The sequence below is a fragment of the Spea bombifrons genome, chromosome 2, assembly GCF_027358695.1.
Source record: "Spea bombifrons isolate aSpeBom1 chromosome 2, aSpeBom1.2.pri, whole genome shotgun sequence".
Lineage (NCBI taxonomy): Eukaryota > Metazoa > Chordata > Amphibia > Anura > Pelobatidae > Spea > Spea bombifrons.
The window spans coordinates 135,968,265-135,988,722 of record NC_071088.1 but is presented as its reverse complement, the minus strand read 5'-3'; the positions used below and the strand labels follow the sequence as shown (position 1 = coordinate 135,988,722).

The 20,458-nt window shown below is 38.5% G+C and overlaps 3 protein-coding genes across 3 annotated transcripts; all 3 read left to right on the top strand.

The window, feature by feature from the left end:
- Positions 1–4,021: 4,021 nt before the first annotated feature.
- On the top strand, positions 4,022–4,954 carry LOC128473896 (olfactory receptor 4C12-like). Its single transcript, XM_053456119.1, has one exon. The coding sequence runs from the start codon at positions 4,022–4,024 to the stop codon at positions 4,952–4,954; it is 933 nt and encodes a 310-aa protein (XP_053312094.1).
- A 5,301-nt stretch (positions 4,955–10,255) lies between these two features.
- On the top strand, positions 10,256–11,266 carry LOC128473895 (olfactory receptor 4C12-like). The gene has a single exon (XM_053456118.1). It carries the CDS (start codon positions 10,316–10,318, stop codon positions 11,264–11,266), a length of 951 nt encoding a protein of 316 aa, XP_053312093.1. The 5' UTR covers positions 10,256–10,315.
- Positions 11,267–14,451: 3,185 nt separating this feature from the next.
- Positions 14,452–15,443, top strand: LOC128474319 (olfactory receptor 4C12-like). Its single transcript, XM_053456629.1, has one exon. The coding sequence runs from the start codon at positions 14,452–14,454 to the stop codon at positions 15,400–15,402; it is 951 nt and encodes a 316-aa protein (XP_053312604.1). The 3' UTR covers positions 15,403–15,443.
- Positions 15,444–20,458: the final 5,015 nt, after the last annotated feature.

The following is a 20,458-nucleotide window of genomic DNA, read 5'->3' as shown; positions in this document are numbered from 1 at the left end:
TGCTGAGAGAAGTGGCTCACTGGGATATGACATCAGATGATGTCCGTGACACCGAGACCACGAGTGTAAGGAAGAGACTGGTAAACTGGTAATGGGGGTCCAGGACGGGAGCCCTGCTTACCCAAGCCTAAGGGGTCTAGAAATGTACCAGCAGAATTCGGAATGTGATACTACTTAGCTGTGAATTGTGTTCATAATTTGTTCTGAAGACAGCCTCAATGACTATACAGCCTGATTCTCAACCTCAGGACATAGTGTGACATCATGCATGGGTCTACCCACAGGTGGAGTTATGACATCACAACACATTCTGTATACTTTGCATAGGCGGTAGTGGGAGGGAAACTTGAATTATCCTGGTACTCCAGGATATTGTTTAGTTACCGATCACGGCACATACCAGATAAGAGGATTCGGATAGGAATGTGCTTATTTAACATCAGTAATACCCCCTATCATAAAAAACAGCCATGAGGCAAGTGAAAGGTAGGACCATTGCCAGTTTTCATGTGGTTAATCTTGAGATTAAGGGATCTTGAGAACCCATAGTAAATTTTTAAGACTATTTCAATTTGAAGAAAAAAAATAGTGAGCGACTTCATATCTTGTAACTTACATTTTAATTTACTTGGAACTTGACAAAAGTTTGGGGTTAAAGAACGGCTGACATGCTGTTCGTTTTCAACACAATTTCACAACCTAATGCAACAGCTGAGCAAAAAAATTTAACTAGCCTTCTATTGAACATTTGATTTGGCAGTGGTTAATATACAAGCTGGAAACGTATGAATGGAACTTTTAGCCACGGCTACTTACATCCCCTGACACCGGAGGCTACGCCCCTGAGGTTCTGGTCACCCTAGTGGTCAACAAATGTGTTACATGTACAAATAATGTACCACTCTTACTTATTATAATTAATCAGATTTTATTCCAGCATAAGAGATGTTGAAGACCAATTTTTTTAAAATGATTTTGAGTAAAAGTTGTTTTTAGTTTATTCATTTAAATTAAAGGGGCAAAGACCATGACCCTCTATAGCTTCCATTGCTGCTTATTTGTTATTGTCTTCATAACCCAGGACATATTTGAAGAATATGTTAGTTTTATATAAAAACTAGATAAGTAAAAAATAATAATTAAATAATAATAAAAAGGCAAATATTTCAAAAATAAAAATGACATTGTGCTTTAACTCCTAATCCTTCCAAAATGTATCTTAAAGCATCTTGGTCATCAGGACTAAAAAGCCACGCTTGGTATAGAAAGAAGGCAGAGGCTAGTTAACGTTTCCACTAGACAAGAAACCAAAAAAATCTTTTATTACTCGTATTAAATTAAAAATATATTTTGAAAATCTTTAAAAAAAAATACAAAAAGGGACGCACACCATCTAAATCCATCAACACAATGGCCCATGCAATAGTGTAATAGTGCAATATACCCCAGTTCCCAGCTGCTCTCAAAAACCCAAAATTATAATATATAATATAATATGGGAATAATTATATGAGATTAATATGAGATTCATAAATAGTTACTTGATTTAATATTTAATACAAGTGTCTATTAATATACTAATAAATACATCATGTCTCATTTATTACAGTTCTTGTTTTTCCACACTCATTAAAATCACGCAGGTGGATCCACAAGATCCCCAAAGCAAAATGCTGCAACATCAGTTTTTTTCCCCACCAGATGAGACCCATTTTAAAATGATGTTATTCCACTAAATGTAAAGTGTTATTGTCATCGTTTATGGCTCATTATCTGAGCAGTCAGTCCCCAAGTTAATTCTCTCTCACCTGTTGCAGGTAACTAATGAGCTCATTAGCAACTGTCGCGAGGGAAAGTATTTTGACGATGACAGCGAAGTGGCAAGCAGGTCCATCGGGAAATTGTTCTGGAAGTATTTGTTTGTTTCATTATAACAAATATAATGGCAATTAGTGCAGAATTAAGCTACATATTGTCCTGTTATCTTAAATCTTAATAGTTTAGTTTGCCCTGGTTATACAAAAGCAATAATGTGATATTTCAATTTTAAGAAATATTCTATTAACTAAAGCCTCTTAAATTGTCCATTTTTCCCTATTGGAGATGTTTCATATGTCTGCCATCTTTTATTAACCTCCCACAAAAATGCATCCACTGTTGATAAATTCACAAAAGGTGCTGTTTGCACAGCTAGTAAAAAATGGCCACCTTGTCCTTTGCCTCACATTAAGCAGTGACTTCATTTGGCCTTGGTTGCCCCGGCCTAAGGCGGTAGTTCCATAGGGCGACAGCCCCCTTCCTCAAAACCGGGAGCAGATCGTATTATTGTGTGATCAGGCTTTCCGGTGAACCAATACAGCATGGGCCTCGTTGGGAAGATCTGATCTCTCCTGTAACCGTCCTATATGAGCTAGGGAGTACTGTGCACAGTCTCCATAGCAAACTTACTTGTACCCTCGTGCACCAGGATATGATGTGACTCGGAGTGGAGGAATGCAGCTGTGGAGGTAAGTGATGGGGGCAGCTAAGGCACTGCCATACCTTGGAACATCTAGGCTCCAGCTCCCCGGAGAAACCCCTTTTTGGAAAGCGAGTGAGTGGCCATGGTGGGCAGTCCCACTAAAAGCGTCTCATTTTTAGAGGAGAGCGCTGCCCCCAGGACCCAGAGTTTCTCTGTGGTGATCTGAAGAAGCACTTCACACAGAGTCTCTGAGTGAAACCCAGAGAGTTCCCAGGTAAGGGCACTGCCTTAGGTCAAAGTATGCTGCCGACATTGAGTTCCATCTTGAAAATAGATAGGCATTCTTCACTGTAAGAGCTATTCAAGTCTGTAATGCACTACATACACCAATCAGCCATAACATTATAACCACAAGCGTTTTGCAGCCTAAACAGCCCTGACCCATCAAGGCATGGTCTCCGCTAGACCTCTGAAGCTGTGCTGTGGTACCCGGCACCAAGACGTTAGTAGCAGATCCTTTAAGTCCTGTAAGGTGCGAGGTGAGGCTTCCATGGATGCATCCTGGTACCATGCATTCTCCAGGTAAGCGACGCACCTGGCTATACACATGATGTAAAAGAAAACGTGATTCATCAGACAAGGCCACCTTCTTCCTTTGCTCCGTGGTCCAGATCTTATGCTCATGTGCTTTTGGGAGTAGACGGGGTCAGCATGGGCACTGACTGTGACACCTTTCTATCAGAACCAGCATTAACTTTTTCTTTTTTTTAGCTCGTCTGTTGGATTTGACCACATAGTCCCCCACGTGCATCAATGTGCCTTGGCCGCCCATGATTATGTTGCCAGTTCACCGCTTTTCCTTCATAGGACCACATTTGATAGTTACTGACCACTACAGACCTACAGTTTTGAAGATGCTCTGACCCAGTTGTCTCGCCATCACAATATGGCCCTTGTCAAAGTCCCTCAGACCCTTACGCTTGCCCATTTTTCCTGCTTCTAACACATCACCTTTGAGGATGAAATGTTCATATGCTGGTCATAATGTTATGGCTGATCGGTGTATGTAGACAGAGGATGGAATTTAAACATGCATGGGATAGGCATATGGCTCCTGAATCTAAGAAGAGACCAACGACTGATTAAGGTTTGAGTCTTTACAGTAGGACAAACTGAGTACATGGGCCGGATGGGTCTGATCTGCCATTAAATTCTGTTAAGACCCTTGGAACATGTCCTACATGTCTTGTTAGAACTTATTAAGGACATAATATGATTTATCAATTGTTGCCAGAAGACATAATGAACCTGAAACTACATTATATCTTTGGGATTTAAAACAAATCCCAAGGAAATCCACGTTCATTAAATAAAAAGGCAAACCCCATAGGAAGCCACTTTACAGTTAAAACAAGTTATATAAACCCTTTTAAAATTGAAGAACCTTGCTTAGTAGCTACAAATCCTTGTAGTGAATCGGGCTGCATTGTCAATATTTAGACCTGGACTCCTGGTAGATTTCAGCAATTTCCAGAATTAAGGAGAACCTTGTGAGACAGCATGATAAATGTGTCCACCATCAGTACTAGCTTCATTATTCTTGGTCTTGTCGAGATGGAAAGACTAAAATATTTATACTTTACGATATCTCTTGGACTGTATGTCATCACCATGCTCTTAACATCAATGATTGTTTCCATTATTGTCACGGAACCAAGACTTCATGAACCCATGTACCTATTCATTTGCAATCTACTTATCAACGGGATTTTCGGAAGTACAACACTTTTCCCGAAGCTTATAATCAACTTGCTTTCCGGGTCTAAAATGGTCTCTTTAGTTGATTGTTTAATCCAAGCTTTTTGTGTACATACTTTTGGTACAGTTGAGTTACTTACTTTTACTGTCATGGCGCAGGACAGATATTTAGCTGTTGGCCAACCTCTTAGATACCCAACACTGATGACGAATGGAAAGGCCCTGAAATTCATAGCTATGATCTGGGTTATTGCATTTATATCTGTCCTTGTACCCGTGATGATGACAGCATGGCTTCCTCTGTGTGGCATAAATATTAACAATTTGTTTTGTGATAATATGTCACTCGTCAAACTGGCTTGTGGTGACTCATCTGTCAATAATATATTTGGAGCCGTTGAGGTGTTTCTTATAATTTTTATTGCTCTCGTGATCATAATTTATTGCTACATAAAGACATTTTTGATCTGTCTGAAGGTATCTAAGGAGGCATATCAGAAAGCTGTCAGTACGTTGGTGACTCACCTGTATGCCTTTTCCAGTTTTCTGATTGCAGCCTTTTTTGTTCTTCTGCGTTACAGAATAAACAGTGCTACATTTCCTCTTTATGGACATATAATGCTCTCTTTTATCGGCCTTGTAACCCCGACTATTGTTAACCCGCTCATTTATGGGCTAAGGACTGAAGCCCTGAGACGTAAAATCATTCAGAACTTCCGGAAACTCTGTGCATGATCTGAGAAAACCTAATGTGTGATTTTATAATCTTTAGTTTATATTAATTTTAAGTTTACCACAAGAATTAGACTGAGATTTGTTTTACATGTTAAATACACTGCCGTTCAAAAGTTTGGGGTCGCTTAGAAATCTTGCACAGACTTTGTTATTGTTGTAAATGACTATTATGGCTCAAAGCAGCTGATTAGTAATGGCATATCTTCGTAGGTGTAAAGAGACTCTTTATCACTCCCATCACACATGACTTCCCATAAATGCTGCCTTTACACACACCTGCCCATAAACACACATATACACATACACTGCCCTCACATACACCCTGCCTTAACAAACACATATGCACATACACTGCCCTTACACACACCTGCCCATACACGCTTACACGCTGCCTTTACAAACACCAGCTTACAAACACACCCACACATATATACACTGCCCTTACACCCCTTTTCACGCCATCTTTTACCTTTCTCATCCTCCATACTGTCGTGGAAGCGTGAGGTCTGACATTTCAGACCTCTGCTTTAGTGTTCCCTAATCACTATGCACCGGCTCTTGATGCAGAGTGCGGGGGTACAGAGTCACATCCTGGCGCTCAACATAGTGATTAAGGAGCACGGAAGCTGAGGTCTGAAGTGACAGACCTCACGCTCCCTAATGTTGGGCCCCTTCGAGGGAGATTGTGACCTCCCCAACCAGTCCTGCAGCTGCTGATCGCCTCACCCTTTCTAGGACCCTGCCCATCACTCCTGTGTTCCAATGGCACTTTGTGTTCTACTATATCAGTCATTTAGAAGTGTTACGTATTCTTTACAGAGGATTTGCTGTATACTAATATAAGGAATATACCTTTTGGAAAATGTTGTTTTGCAAGAACACAAAAGTTTTTTAATTTTACCCCCCCCAAAATATGAGATTAGTCATTTTCTACATACTGTTTGAAAAAGACCCATCAATCGATAACATAAATTGGAACTATTGCTGTCACAGCTATTACTGTAATTTAATTATTTAAACGCTACATATAATTTATGCTTTTTGTTTGAAAATCACGATAATTGTTTAGGAGATATTTAGTGCTAATGCTAATCTTATGGAAACACAGAATCTGAGCCTCATATGGTCCGGTCTAGTCAGCCCGTTTTTTTCCCCCTGATGTAAAGACTTAGATCTTAATCAGTCGTTGGTCTCATCTTAGATTTAAGATAGCTGTATGCTTATCCTGTGCATGGATACATCCCCTCACTGTTTTAGCCTCTACCACATCTGCTGGGAGGCTATTCCAATTATCTAACATCCTTGCAGTAAAGTAAATATGTGACGTGTTTCTCAGATTGAGATTGCCAGCCAGTTTCGTGTTCCAAACTTCCCTCATTTCTCCTCACCATTGCAAAGGCTGCCTAAGTCAATCAACAACAATCAGCAACTTAACGATAGAGGAGAGATTGTTTAATTGGAGGAATAATCCTGCAGATCCTTCAAAATATTGAAGGAAGTTTGATTTTTTTTTTCATTTAATGAAGAGAAATCTTTTCAATTAACGATATTCTGCCTGGGTTAATTTGCATTAAATGTAGTTTTGGTATGACAAAACCTTGCAACAATGTTGTTAAAACTGTGCTATGTAATACAGCATAATATCTATATAATTAACCATTTATTTGATTTATTGATTCCTAAAACCGTATCCGAATTTTCAAAGTTAACTTACAAAATAGACAAAATTCTGAATAATAAGCCCTGGAGCTTTACAGCCATTGGCCGATAAATCACACCTGCTTGGTGCACATGACTGCATGCTGCAAGTTTATATTATCATTAGGTGACTGCATGCTAAAAGAGTAATTTGGCTAATGGACGGTTAATAATGAGAATTTTTTTCTTTAAAAAAAAGTTTTTTTTTGTGATATAATGAAATCCTGTTAAAATTATAAAAGTTATTTACGGAGCCAGAATTATATTCTTGTCCTGCATGTGCATGATTAAATCCTAAAAGAAGCTTGTATTCACCATCAGAGACTGTGCACATACACCGTATTTTAATGAAATATGTAATTATTAACATATGCGTAACCTTACAATCTTTTATGCCGAACTTCTAAGGTTTAGTTTTTCTCATTTAGTTTCCTATAATAAAGCATACAACGTAAGACATTACTCAACCCATTTTCCGTTGACCAACCTATCTTTCATGGGACATGGACTTTTTCTGTTGTTGTGCAATATTAGTGCCTGACCTCACAAATGCACTACTCAATAAATGGGCGAAAATTCTCACACAAACATTCAAAGATCTTGCGGAAAGTCTTCCCAGAAGAGTGGAGTCTTTTATAGCCCTTTAGGGTGGACCAACTATATATTAATGTCGATGTATTTAGAATGCAATGTCATCAAAGTCCCTGTTGGTGAAATGGTCAGGTATCCCAATATATTTGTCCATGTAGTGGATGTTGAGCATGCATTTCAATTTTCTTTTTTTATGTGTGTGGTCTGATCATTTTATTATTATTTTGGCGTATAATATCATTACTTGTGTAGTAATTTCCAGCAACAAATACATATTCTTAGATAGTGTAATAAAGCTTAAACATCAACATTTAGAATCTAATACAGAATTATTGGGATATGGAGCTGACTTCTGTACAAATTACCAAGATCGGCATAAACAGCTCCTCGTAGGTTGCTTCCCGAAGGGCCACTTCATGCTAACGCTTCAGTATCATTGACAAAACACTCCTGATACTTCCCTTGTGACAACTGCTAATAAGCCCATTAATTACATGTAACAGGTGAGATCCGATTAGCCTGGGACCTGACTGCTCAGATAATGAGCTGCAAATTATGACAATAATATCTTACATTGAGTGGCATAGTATAGTATGTTTAATGTCACTCATCTAGGAAAAACTGATATCACAGCATTTCATTGAGAATACAAAACTCATCCTCTGGATGTTTTAAGGATTTTAGCAAGATAAACCGAAATAATATATTCATTTCCATTGATGGATCCTCTATCTATTTATTACAATATATATTTTATATTTATAATATAAGAATATATATTGTTTTTAGATTTATTTTGTGATATCATATTGCTAGATCATAGACCTTTCACCCGTCACAATAGACCAGAAGGCCTGGCTCGCAATCTCCGTTCCAGTTTATCCCATAGATGTTCGATGGGATTAAGGTCAGGGCTTTGTGTGTAAGGACAAAGGGTGGAGTAATCTTGATGATGATCAGATTCTATGTTGGCAATGCGGACCCCAGGGCTGAATTTGGGGTGTGCAACCTGTGAGCTATATCTGTAATTTAGGGGGTTTATCTATACCTTTAATGCTAAGTTTTTATGTGAATTCCAATTGATCTATACCTGCAAAGCTGGGTTTCTGTGTTATTCCTTGATCCATATCTGCAATGCTATGTTTCCATACATTATTTATGTATACCTGCTTATTCAGTTGATCAATACCTGCAAAGCTGTTTTATGTGTTTGACCTATACCTGAACTACAGGGAGTAAGTAAAAGAGAGGCATGGCTTAGTGAATGAGGGGACAAAGGGATTCTGGGGATGATTATGGGGGAGAGGACCTCTCAATGTCACTGTAGGGTCAGAAGGAGGGAAGACTGCACTGACTCTCACAGTCTTCCCCTAATCTGTAGTGAGTGTGGCAAATATATTTTATGGTGTGTAGCAGAGGGAATTATTGCATGCTAGGGAGTGTGGAGTGGGGCCCAAAGAAATGCTTGCATAGGGTCTTATAAAATTGACAGCAGGTGCTAATATTAGTAAATATTGTCAGCATGGGCAAATATTAGTATATATCTGCAGCAGGATCTAATATTAAATAATGAAATAATGAAAACTAACTGCCAGTTCAGATGTTCAATAACAGTCTTTGCTTCAAAGCAATGTATATAATATGTTGTTACAAATGCATGTCTAATGTGTATATACCTGTGTGTGTGTAATCTCAATGGCAGAAATAAAATGTGGTCACCCTAGTGTGTGTGTATGGGCTGTGCGTTTGTATGAGCAGTGTTTGTAAGCTAGTGTATGTGTATACATGTGTATATGGACAGGCTTATGTAAGGGTATTGTATGTGCATACGTGTGTTTATGGGCACATGTGTGTGTAATGCACAGTTTGTGTGTAAGAGCAGTGTAGGTGTTTGTATGTTTGTAAGCTAGTGTGTGTGTAAAGGCAGGGTTGCGTAAGGGCAGTGTATGTGTATATGCGTGTTAATGGGCAGCTGTGTGTAAAGGCAGTGTGTAAGGCCAGTCGAGTGTAAGGGCAGTGTATGTGTATATGTGTGTTTATGGGCAGTCTTGTGTAAGGACAGTATATGCGTATATGTGTGTTAATGGACAGATGTGTGTGTAAGGGCAGTGTATGTGTAAATGTGTGTTTATGGACAGGTGTGTGTAAGGACAGTATAAATAAAATAACCTCTGTAAAAAAAAAATAGCTGGAGGGCACAATTTTCCATTCTTGCCTCGGGCACTAAAGGAGCTAGCTACGGCTCTGTTCCTGGTAATTTTCAAAGCCAAAACCAGGCGACACCAGGGCTTAACCCCTTGGATGCAATGGCTGTAATTGGCAGACAACCTGTCTGTTCACTAAACCCTCTCTCTGTTGGTGTCACCATTATCATAACATAATAACTGGATGCCTTTTGTGCTCAATTATCTGTAAGGGGACCTTTTGGATAATTCTTTGTTAAAAAGGACCAGTTAGTGAACACTGAACATATTGCCGGAGAAATGTGGTTTAGATGATTATATGTCTATGGGGTTTGTTGATTTATTGTGATCACTGGAAGAAATCTATTCAAATGAAGAATATGTGTTTTAAAACCAAGAATAAGAATCCAAATATCTCTCATCTCAGGAAAGAACACATATTAGATTTTCTGCCACACCACCACAGAGAACTTGAAGTTGTGACTTGCTTAGCATATTAATAATTTCTACATAAATATTCGGGGGGTAGAGTTTCAAACATGTTGTCTACAAGGTTAAGATCCTTGGAACATGTCTTGTTAGAACTTATTAAGTACGGAATATGATTTATCAATCGTTGCTAGAAGACATAATTAACTCGAAGCTACATTCTATCCTTGGGATTTAAGACAAATCCCAAGGAAATCCACGTTCATTAAATAATAAGGCAAATCCCGTAGGAAGCCACTATACAGTTAAAACAAGTTATATAAACCCTTTTAAAACTGAAGAACCTTGCTTAGTAGCTACAAATCCTTGTAGTGAATCAGGCTGCATTGTCGATATTTAGACCTGGACTCCTGGTAGATTTCAACAATTTCCAGAACTAAGGAGAACCTTGTGAGACAGCATGATAAATGTGTCCACCGTCAGTACTAGCTTCATTATTCTTGGTCTTGTCGAGATGGAAAGACTCAAATATTTATACTTTACGATATCTCTTGGACTGTATGTCATCACCATGCTCTTAACATCAATGATTGTTTCCATTATTGTCACGGAACCAAGACTTCATGAACCCATGTACCTATTCATTTGCAATCTACTTATCAACGGGATGTTCGGAAGTACAACACTTTTCCCGAAGCTTATGATCAACTTGCTTTCCGGGTCTAAAATAGTCTCTTTAGTTGATTGTTTCATACAAACATTTTGTGTACAAACGTTTGGTACGGTTGAGTTACTTACTTTTACTGTCATGGCGCAGGACAGATATTTAGCTGTTGGCCAACCTCTTAGATACCCAACACTGATGACGAATGGAAAGGCCCTGAAATTCATAGCTATGATCTGGGTTATTGCATTTATATCTGTCCTTGTACCCGTGATGATGACAGCATGGCTTCCACTGTGTGGCATAAATATTAACAATTTGTTTTGTGATAATATGTCACTCGTCAAACTGGCTTGTGGCGACTCATCTCTCAATAATATATTTGGAGCAGTTGAGGCATTTATTATGATTTTTATTGCTCTCGTGATCATAATTTATTGCTACATAAAGACATTTTTGATCTGTCTGAAGGTATCTAAGGAGGCATATCAGAAAGCTGTCAGTACGTTGGTGACCCACCTGTATGCCTTTTCCAGTTTTCTGATCACAGCCTTTTTTGTTCTTCTGCGTTACAGAATGAACAGTGCTACATTTCCTCTTTATGGACATATAACGCTCTCTTTCATCGGCCTTGTAACCCCGACTATTGTTAACCCGCTCATTTATGGGCTAAGGACTGAAGCCCTGAGAAGTAAAATCATTCAGAACTTCCGGAAACTACATGATCCGAGAAAACCTAATGTGTGATTTTATGCTCTAAAAGAAAGTGTTCTAGACGGTATAATCTTTATTTTATACTAATTTCAAGTTTACCACAAGAATTAGACTGAGATTTGTTTTACATGTTAAATACACTGCCGTTCAAAAGTTTGGGGTCGCTTAGAAATCTCCTTGTTTTTGAAAGGAAAACAATTTTTGTCCATTAAAATAACATGAAATGGATCAGAAATCTTGCACAGACTGTGTTATTGTTGTAAATGACTATTGTGGCTCAAAGCAGCTGATTTTTAATGAAATATCTTCGTAGGCGTACAGAGACTCTTTATCACTCCCATCACCAGAGCCATAGCTAGCTCCTTACACACGACTTCCCATACATGCTGCCTTTACACACACCTGCCCATAAACACACATATACACATACATTGCCCTCACACACCCCTGCCTTAACACACGCATATGCACATACACTGCCCTTACACACACCTGCCCATACACGCTGTCTTTACACACACCAGCTTACAAACACACACATATGTACACTGCCCTTACACCCCTTTCTCCTCATCTTTTACCTTTCAAAACAATGATAATTGTTTTGGATATATTTAGTTTAAATGCTAATCTAATGGAAATATAGAATCTGAGCCTCATATGGTCCGGTCTAGTCTGCCCGTTTTTTCCCCCCTGATGTAAAGACTTAGATCGTAATCAGCAACTTGACAATAGAGGAGAGCTAGTTTAGATCCTGCAGATCCTTCAAAATATTGAAGAAAGTTAGATTTTTTAATTTTTTAATAAAGAGATATTCTGCCTGGCTTGATTTACATTAAATGTAGCTTTGGTATGACAAAACCTTGGTGAAATTGCAACAATGTTGTTAAAACTGTGCTATGTAATACATCATAACACCTATATAATTAACCTTTTATTTGATTTATTGATTCCTAAAACCATATCCAAAATAGGCAAAGTTCATGACTATCTGAATAATAAGCCCTGGAGCTTTACAACCATTGGCCGATAAATCACACCTGCTTGGTGCACATGACCGCATGCTACAAGTTTATATTATTATTAGATGACTGCATGCTAAAAGAGTAATTTCGCTAATGGACGGTTAATAATGAGAATTTTTTATTTTGGTTTATCTTGCTAAAATCCTTAAAACATCCAGAGGATGAGTTTTGTATTCTCAATGAAATGCTGTGATATCAGTTTTTCCTAGATGAGTGACATTTCACATACTATACTATGCCACTCAATGTAAGACATTATTGTCATAATTTGAAGCTCATTATCTGAGCAGTCAGGCCCCAGGCTAATTGGATCTCACCTGTTACATGTAATTAATGGGCTTATTAGCAGTTGTCATAAAGGAAGTATCAGGAGTGTTTTGTCAATGATACTGAAGCGTTAGCATGAAGTGGCCCTTCGGGAAGCAACCTACGAGGAGCTGTTTATGCTGATCTTGGTAATTCATACAGAAGTCAGCTCCATATCCCAATAATTCTGTATTAGATTCTAAATGTTGATGTTTAAGCTTTATTACACTATATAAGAATATGTACTTGTTGCTGGAAATTACTACACAAGTAATGATATTATACGCCAAAATAATAATAAAATTATCAGACCACACACGTAAAAAAAGAAAATTGAAATGCATGCTCAACATCCACTACATGGACAAATATATTGGGACACCTGACCATTTCACCAACAGGGACTTTGATTACATTGCATTCTAAATACATAGACATTAATATATAGTTGGTCCACCCTATAGGGCTATAAAAGACTCCACTCTTCTGGGAAGACTTTCCGCAAGATCTTTGAATGTTTGTGTGAGAATTTTCGCCCATTTATTGAGTAGTGCATTTGTGAGGTCAGGCACCAATATTGCATAAGAAGGCCTGGCTCACAATCTCCGTTCCAGTTTATCCCATAGATGTCCAATGGGATTAAGGTCAGGGCTTTGTGTGTAAGGACAAAGGGTGGAGTAAGAACAAGGCGTCAAGAAATTATTTAATAGCCTTGCCACATTTTGCCACAAAATTCAACTTCCCAGAGATCAAATTTTGTTTAATGTTTGTTTTAGGTTGTGAGGTCACGATGAAAAAGAGGGCTGAGGTATAATCCTGTACACTGCTCCAGTTTATATAGACCTCATGCAATTCTCCTGGCCACTTTGTTACCAACTTGTACGTACGTGTGTTTATGGGCACGTGTGTGTGTGTGTGTGTGTGTGTAAAGGCAGTGTGTATGCACAGTTTGTGTGTAAGAGCAGTGTAGGTATTTGTATGTTTATAAGCTGGTGTGTGTGTAAAGGCAGGGTTGTGTAAGGGCAGTGTATGTGTATATGCGTGTTAATGGACAGGTGTGTGTAAAGGCAGTGTGTAAGGGCAGTCGAGTGTAAGGGAAGTGTGTATATGTGTGTTTATGGGCAGTCTTGTGTAAGGGCAGTATATGCGTATATGTGTGTTAATGGGCAGATGTGTGTGTAAAGGCAGTGTATGTGTAAATGTGTGCTTATGGACAGGTTTGTGTAAGGACAGTGTAAATAAAATAACCTCTGTAAAAAAAGGACCAGTTAGTGAACACTGAACATATTGCTGGAGAAATGTGGTTTAGATGATTATATGTCTATGGGGTTTGTTGGATTATTGTGATCACTGGAAGAAAGAATATGTGTTTTAAATCCAAGAATTAGAATCCAAATATCTCTTATCTCAGGAAAGAACACGTTAGATTTTCTGCCACACCACCACAGAGAACTTGAAGTTGTGACTTGCTTAGCATATTAATAATTTCTACATAAATATTCGGGGGGGTAGAGTTTCAAACATTTTGTCAACCAGGTTAAGACCCTTGGAACATGTCCTACATGTCTTGATAGAACTTATAAAGGACAGAATATGATTTATCAATCGTTGGTAGAAGACATAATGAACTCGAAGCTACATTATATCTTTGGGATTTAAGACAAATCCCAAGGAAATCCACCGTTCGTTAAATATGGTAATAAGGCAAATCCCGTAGGAAGCCACTATACAGTTAAAACAAGTTATATAAACCCTTTTAAAATTGAAGAACCTTGCTTAGTAGCTACAAATCCTTGTAGTGAATCGGGCTGCATTGTCAATATTTAGACCTGGACTCCTGGTAGATTTCAGCAATTTCCAGAATTAAGGAGAACCTTGTGAGACAGCATGATAAATGTGTCCACCGTCAGTACTAGCTTCATTATTCTTGGTCTTGTCGAGATGGAAAGACTAAAATATTTTTACTTTACGATATCTCTTGCACTGTATCTCATTATCATGCTCTTAACATCGATGATTGTTTCCATTATTGTCACGGAACCAAGACTTCATGAACCCATGTACCTATTCATTTGCAATCTATTTATCAACGGGATTTTCGGAAGTACAACACTTTTCCCGAAGCTTATAATCAACTTGCTTTCTGGGTCTAAAATAGTCTCTTTAGTTGATTGTTTAATCCAAGCTTTTTGTGTACATACTTTTGGTGCGGTTGAGTTACTTACTTTTACTGTCATGGCGCAGGACAGATATTTAGCTGTTGGCCAACCTCTTAGATACCCAACACTGATGACGAATGGAAAGGCCCTGACATTCATAGCTATGATCTGGGTTACTACATTTATAGGTGTCCTTGTACCTGTGATGATGACAGCATGGCTTCCACTGTGTGGCATAAATATTAACAATTTGTTTTGTGATAATATGTCACTCGTCAAACTGGCTTGTGGCGACTCATCTGTCAATAATATATTTGGAGCCGTTGAGGCGTTTCTTATGAATTTTATTGCTCTCGTGATCATAATTTATTGCTACATAAAGACATTTTTGATCTGTCTGAAGGTATCTAAGGAGGCATACCAGAAAGCTGTCAGTACGTTGGTGACCCACCTGTATGCCTTTTCCAGTTTTCTGATCGCAGCCTTTTTTGTTCTTCTGCGTTACAGAATAAATAGTGCTACATTTCCTCTTTATGGACATATAACACTCTCGGTCATCGGCCTTGTAACCCCGACTATTGTTAACCCGCTCATTTATGGGCTAAGGACTGAAGCCCTGAGAAGTAAAATCATTCAGAACTTCCGGAAACTACATGATCTGAGAAAACCTAATGTGTGATTTTATGCTCTAAAAGAAAGTGTTCTAGACAGTATAATCTTTAATTTACATCAATTTCCAGAGATTTGTTTTACATGTTAAATACACTGCCATTTGGGGTCGCTTAGAAATCTCCCTGTTTTTGAAACAAAAAAAAAAATTTGTCCATTAAAATAACATGAAATGGATCAAAAATCTTGCGCAGACTGTGTTATTGTTGTAAGTGACTATTGTGGCTCAAAGCAGCTGATTTTTAATGGCATATCTTCGTAGGTGTACAGAGACTCTTTATCACTCCCATCACCAGAGCCATAGCTAGCTCATTTTTCCCTTACACATGACTTCCCATATATGCTGCCTTTACACACACCTGCCCATAAACATACATATACACATACACTGCCCTTACACACACCTGCCCATACACACTGCCTTTACACACACCAGCTTACAAATACACACACACTTACATATATATATACACTGCCCTTACACCCCTTTCTCCCCCCTTTCTCATCCTCCATACTGTCGTGGAAGCGTGAGGTCTGACATTTCAGACCTCTGCTTTAGTGTTCCCTAATCACTATGCACTGGCTATTGATGCAGAGTGCGGGGGTACAGAGTCACATCCCGGCGCTCGACATAGTGATTAAGGAGCACGGAAGCCGAGGTCTGAAGTGACAGACCTCATGCGCCCTAATGTTGAGCTTGTGATCTCCCCAACCAGTCCTGCAGCTGCAGCAGGGCCCTAGGCGAATGCCTCTCTCGCCTCACCCTTCCTATGGCCCTACCCTCCTGTGTTCCAATGGCACCTTGTGTTCTACTATATCAGTCAGTTAGAAATGTTGTGTATTCTTTACAGAGGATTTGCAGTATACTAATATAAGGAGTTTTTGGAAAATGTTGCTTTGCAAGAACACAAAAGTTTTTTAATTTTACTTTTCCCCCCCAAAATTTGAGATTAGTCATTTTCTACATACTGTTTGAAAAAGACCCATCAATCAATAACATAAATTGGAACTACAGCTTGCCTGTGCCATCTTTGACCCTGAACAGCTTGATGTGCCATGTTTGACCCTGTCATACCAATAGGAATGAGGTGGGAAGTATACCTGAGCACTATACCACTTGATGACTAATTATTTTAGTTATTCCACCAACAAGGGGTTTGAAAAAAGGAGGCAACTTCCACCCCTCCATTTTGCTTATTAGTAAGGGGTATAGAAGATTCTATATAGTACAACTACATGTAGTGCACTTCTGAAGTAAATTCCATACCAGGATTTTGCATGAGGCTCTGGAATTCAGATCTGATTCCCAGGCTTCCAGGTCTGTGTTTTATGGGCAAGGAAGGACAAACGAGACCCGTCTCCCTCCCAGAACCCTTTAAATTATTTTGGACCTAACCCCGTCTTCTTTATAAGAAGCAAGAGAGGAACAGTATGGAGTAAGTGGAGGAACAAGACCTGGGACGTTCCCAGGCATTAAGGTGTCATAAGGGCAGCAGAGTGCAAGGAAACGAGCCTTTAAATGCAGAATAAATACATAATAACATAACTGTGCAATTAGTATAATAACAATATCAGATTATTCTTCACTCTATATTTTAGACATTTTCTCCCATCATTCAGCTTCTTCTCCAGTTTCATAATAACCTCTCTGCAGCCTCTCTCTCTCTCTATGCTAGTGAACCCTACTGTTTCCACTTATCTCTTCCCCATCTCTTTTTATTATCTTCCCCATATTTATTTTGTTCATATATTTACCCTTTTCAGTTCTTCATCTCATTTTTTGTCCTACTCACCGCTCCTAAAAAATACTCAACCCATTTTCTGTTGACCAACCTGGGACATGGACCTTTTCGGTTGTGGTCCATTGTGAAGGGTGAAAGGTCTACGATCTCCTTGCACCATCATATCACAATATAAATCGAAAAAATATATATATTTATACATTATAAATATAAAATAGAAATTTATAAAATATATATTGTAATAAATAGATAGAGGATCCATCATTGGAAATGAATATATTATTTTATTTTGGTTTATCTTGCTATAATTTTTTAAATCACACTCATAAAATCCTTATAACATCCAGAGGATGAGTTTTGTATTCTCAATGAAATGCTGTGATATCAGTTTTTCCTAGATGAGTGACATTAAACATACTATACTATGCCACTCAATGTAAGACATTATTGTCATAATTTGCAGCTCATTATCTGAGCAGTCAGGTCCCAGGCTAATTGGATCTCACCTGTTACATGTAATTAATGGGCTTATTAGCAGTTGTCACAAGGGAAGTATCAGGAGTGTTTTGTCAATGATACTGAAGCGTTAGCATGAAGTGGCCCTTCGGGAAGCAACCTACGAGGAGCTGTTTATGCCGATTTTAGTAATTCATACAGAAGTCAGCTCCATATCCCAATAATTCTGTATTAGATTCTAAATGTTGATGTTTAAGCTTTATTACACTATATAAGAATATGTACTTGTTGCTGGAAATTACTACACAAGTAATGATATTATACTCCAAAATAATAATAAAATGATCAGACCACACACGTAAAAAAAGAAAATGTAAATGCATGCTCAACATCCACTACATGGACAAAGATATTGGGATACCTGACCATTTCACCAACAGGGACTTTGATGACATTGCATTCTAAATACATAGACATTAATATATAGTTGGTCCACCCTATAGGGCTATAAAAGACTCCACTCTTCTGGGAAGACTTTCCGCAAGATCTTTGAATGTTTGTGTGAGAATTTTCGCCCATTTATTGAGTAGTGCATTTGTGAGGTCAGGCACTAATATTGCACAAGAAGGCCTGGCTCGCAATCTCCGTTCCAGTTTATCCCATAGATGTTCGATGGGATTAAGGTCAGGGCTTTGTGTGTAAGGACAAAGGGTGGAGTAATCTTGATGCTGATCACATTCTATGTTGGCAATGCGGACCCCAGGGCTGAATTTGGAGTGTGCAACCTGTGAGCTATATCTGTAATTTAGGGGGTTTATCTATACCTTTAATGCTAAGTTTTTATGTGAATTCCAATTGATCTATACCTGCAAAGCTGGGTTTCTGTGTTATTCCTTGATCCATATCTGCAATGCTATGTTTCCATACATTATTTATGTATACCTGCAAATACAGGGTTTATATGTCTTATTCAGTTGATCAATACCTGCAAAGCTGTTTTATGTGTTTGACCTATACCTGAACTACAGGGAGTAAGTAAAAGAGAGGTATGGCTTAGTGAATGAGGGGACAAAGGGATTCTGGGGATGATTATGGGGGAGAGGACCTCTCAATGTCACTGTAGGGTCAGAAGGAGGGAAGACTGCACTGACTCTCACTGTCTTCCCCTACTCTGTAGTGAGTGTGGCAAATATATTTTATGGTGTGGTAGCAGAGGGAATTATTGCATGCTAGGGAGTGTGGAATGGGGAAGAAATGCTTGCATAGGGTCTTATAAAATTGACAGCAGGTGCTAATATTAGTAAATATTGTCAGCATGGGCTAATATTAGTATACATCTGCAGCAGGATCTAATATTAAATAATGAAATAATGAAAACTAACTGCCAGTTCAGATGTTCAATAACAGTCTTGCTTCAAAGCAAAGTATATATTATGTTGTTACAAATGCATGTCTAATGTGTATATACCTGTGTGTGTGTGTGTAATCTCAATGGCAGAAATAAAATGTGGTCACCCTAGTGTGTGTGTATGGGCTGTGCGTTTGTATGAGCAGTGTTTGTAAGCTAGTGTATGTGTATACATGTGTGTATGGACAGGCTTATGTAAGGGTATTGTATGTGCATACGTGTGTTTATGGGCACATGTGTGTGTGTAATGCGCAGTTTGTGTGTGAGAGCAGTGTAGGTGTTTGTATGTTTGTAAGCTAGTGTGTGTGTAAAGGCAGGGTTGTGTAAGGGCAGTGTATGTGTATATGCGTGTTAATGAGCAGGTGTGTGTAAAGGCAGTGTGTAAGGCCAGTTGAGTGTAAGGTCAGTGTATGTGTATATGTGTGTTTATGGGCAGTCTTGTGTAAGGGCAGTATATGCGTATATGCGTGTTAATGGACAGATGTGTGTGTAAGGGCAGTGTATATGTAAATGTGTGTTTATGGACAGGTGTGTGTAAGGACAGTGTAAATAAAATAACCTCTGTAAAAAAAATAGCTGGGGGGCACAATTTTCCATTCTTGCCTCGGGCACTAAAGGAGCTAGCTACGGCTCTGTTCCTGGTAATTTTCAAAGCCAAAACCAGGCGACACCAGGGCTTAACCCCTTGGATGCAATGGCTGTAATTGGCAGACAACCTGTCTGTTCACTAGACCCTCTCTCTGTTGGTGTCACCATTATCATAACATTCTAACTGGATGGCTTTTGTGCTCAATTATCTGTAAGGGGACCTTTTGGATAATTCTTTGTTAAAGAGGACCAGTTAATGAACACTGAACATATTGCCGGAGAAATGTGGTTTAGATGATTATATGTCTATGGGGTTTGTTGATTTATTGTGATCACTGGAAGAAATCTATTCAAATGAAGAATATGTGTTTTAAAACCAAGAATAAGAATCCAAATATCTCTCCTCTCAGGAAAGAACACATATTAGATTTTCTGCCACCCCACCACAGAGAACTTGAAGTTGTGACTTGCTTAGCATATTAATAATTTCTACATAAATATTCGGGGGGTAGAGTTTCAAACATGTTGTCTACAAGGTTAAGATCCTTGGAACATGTCTTGTTAGAACTTATTAAGTACAGAATATGATTTATCAATCGTTGCTAGAAGACATAATTAGCTCGAAGCTACATTCTATCCTTGGGATTTAAGACAAATCCCAAGGAAATCCATGTTCATTAAATAATAAGGCAAATCCCGTAGGAAGCCACTATACAGTTAAAACAAGTTATATAAACCCTTTTAAAATTGAAGAACCTTGGTTAGTAGCTACAAATCCTTGTAGTGAATCGGGCTGCATTGTCGATATTTAGACCTGGACTCCTGGTAGATTTCAACAATTTCCAGAATTAAGGAGAACCTTGTGAGACAGC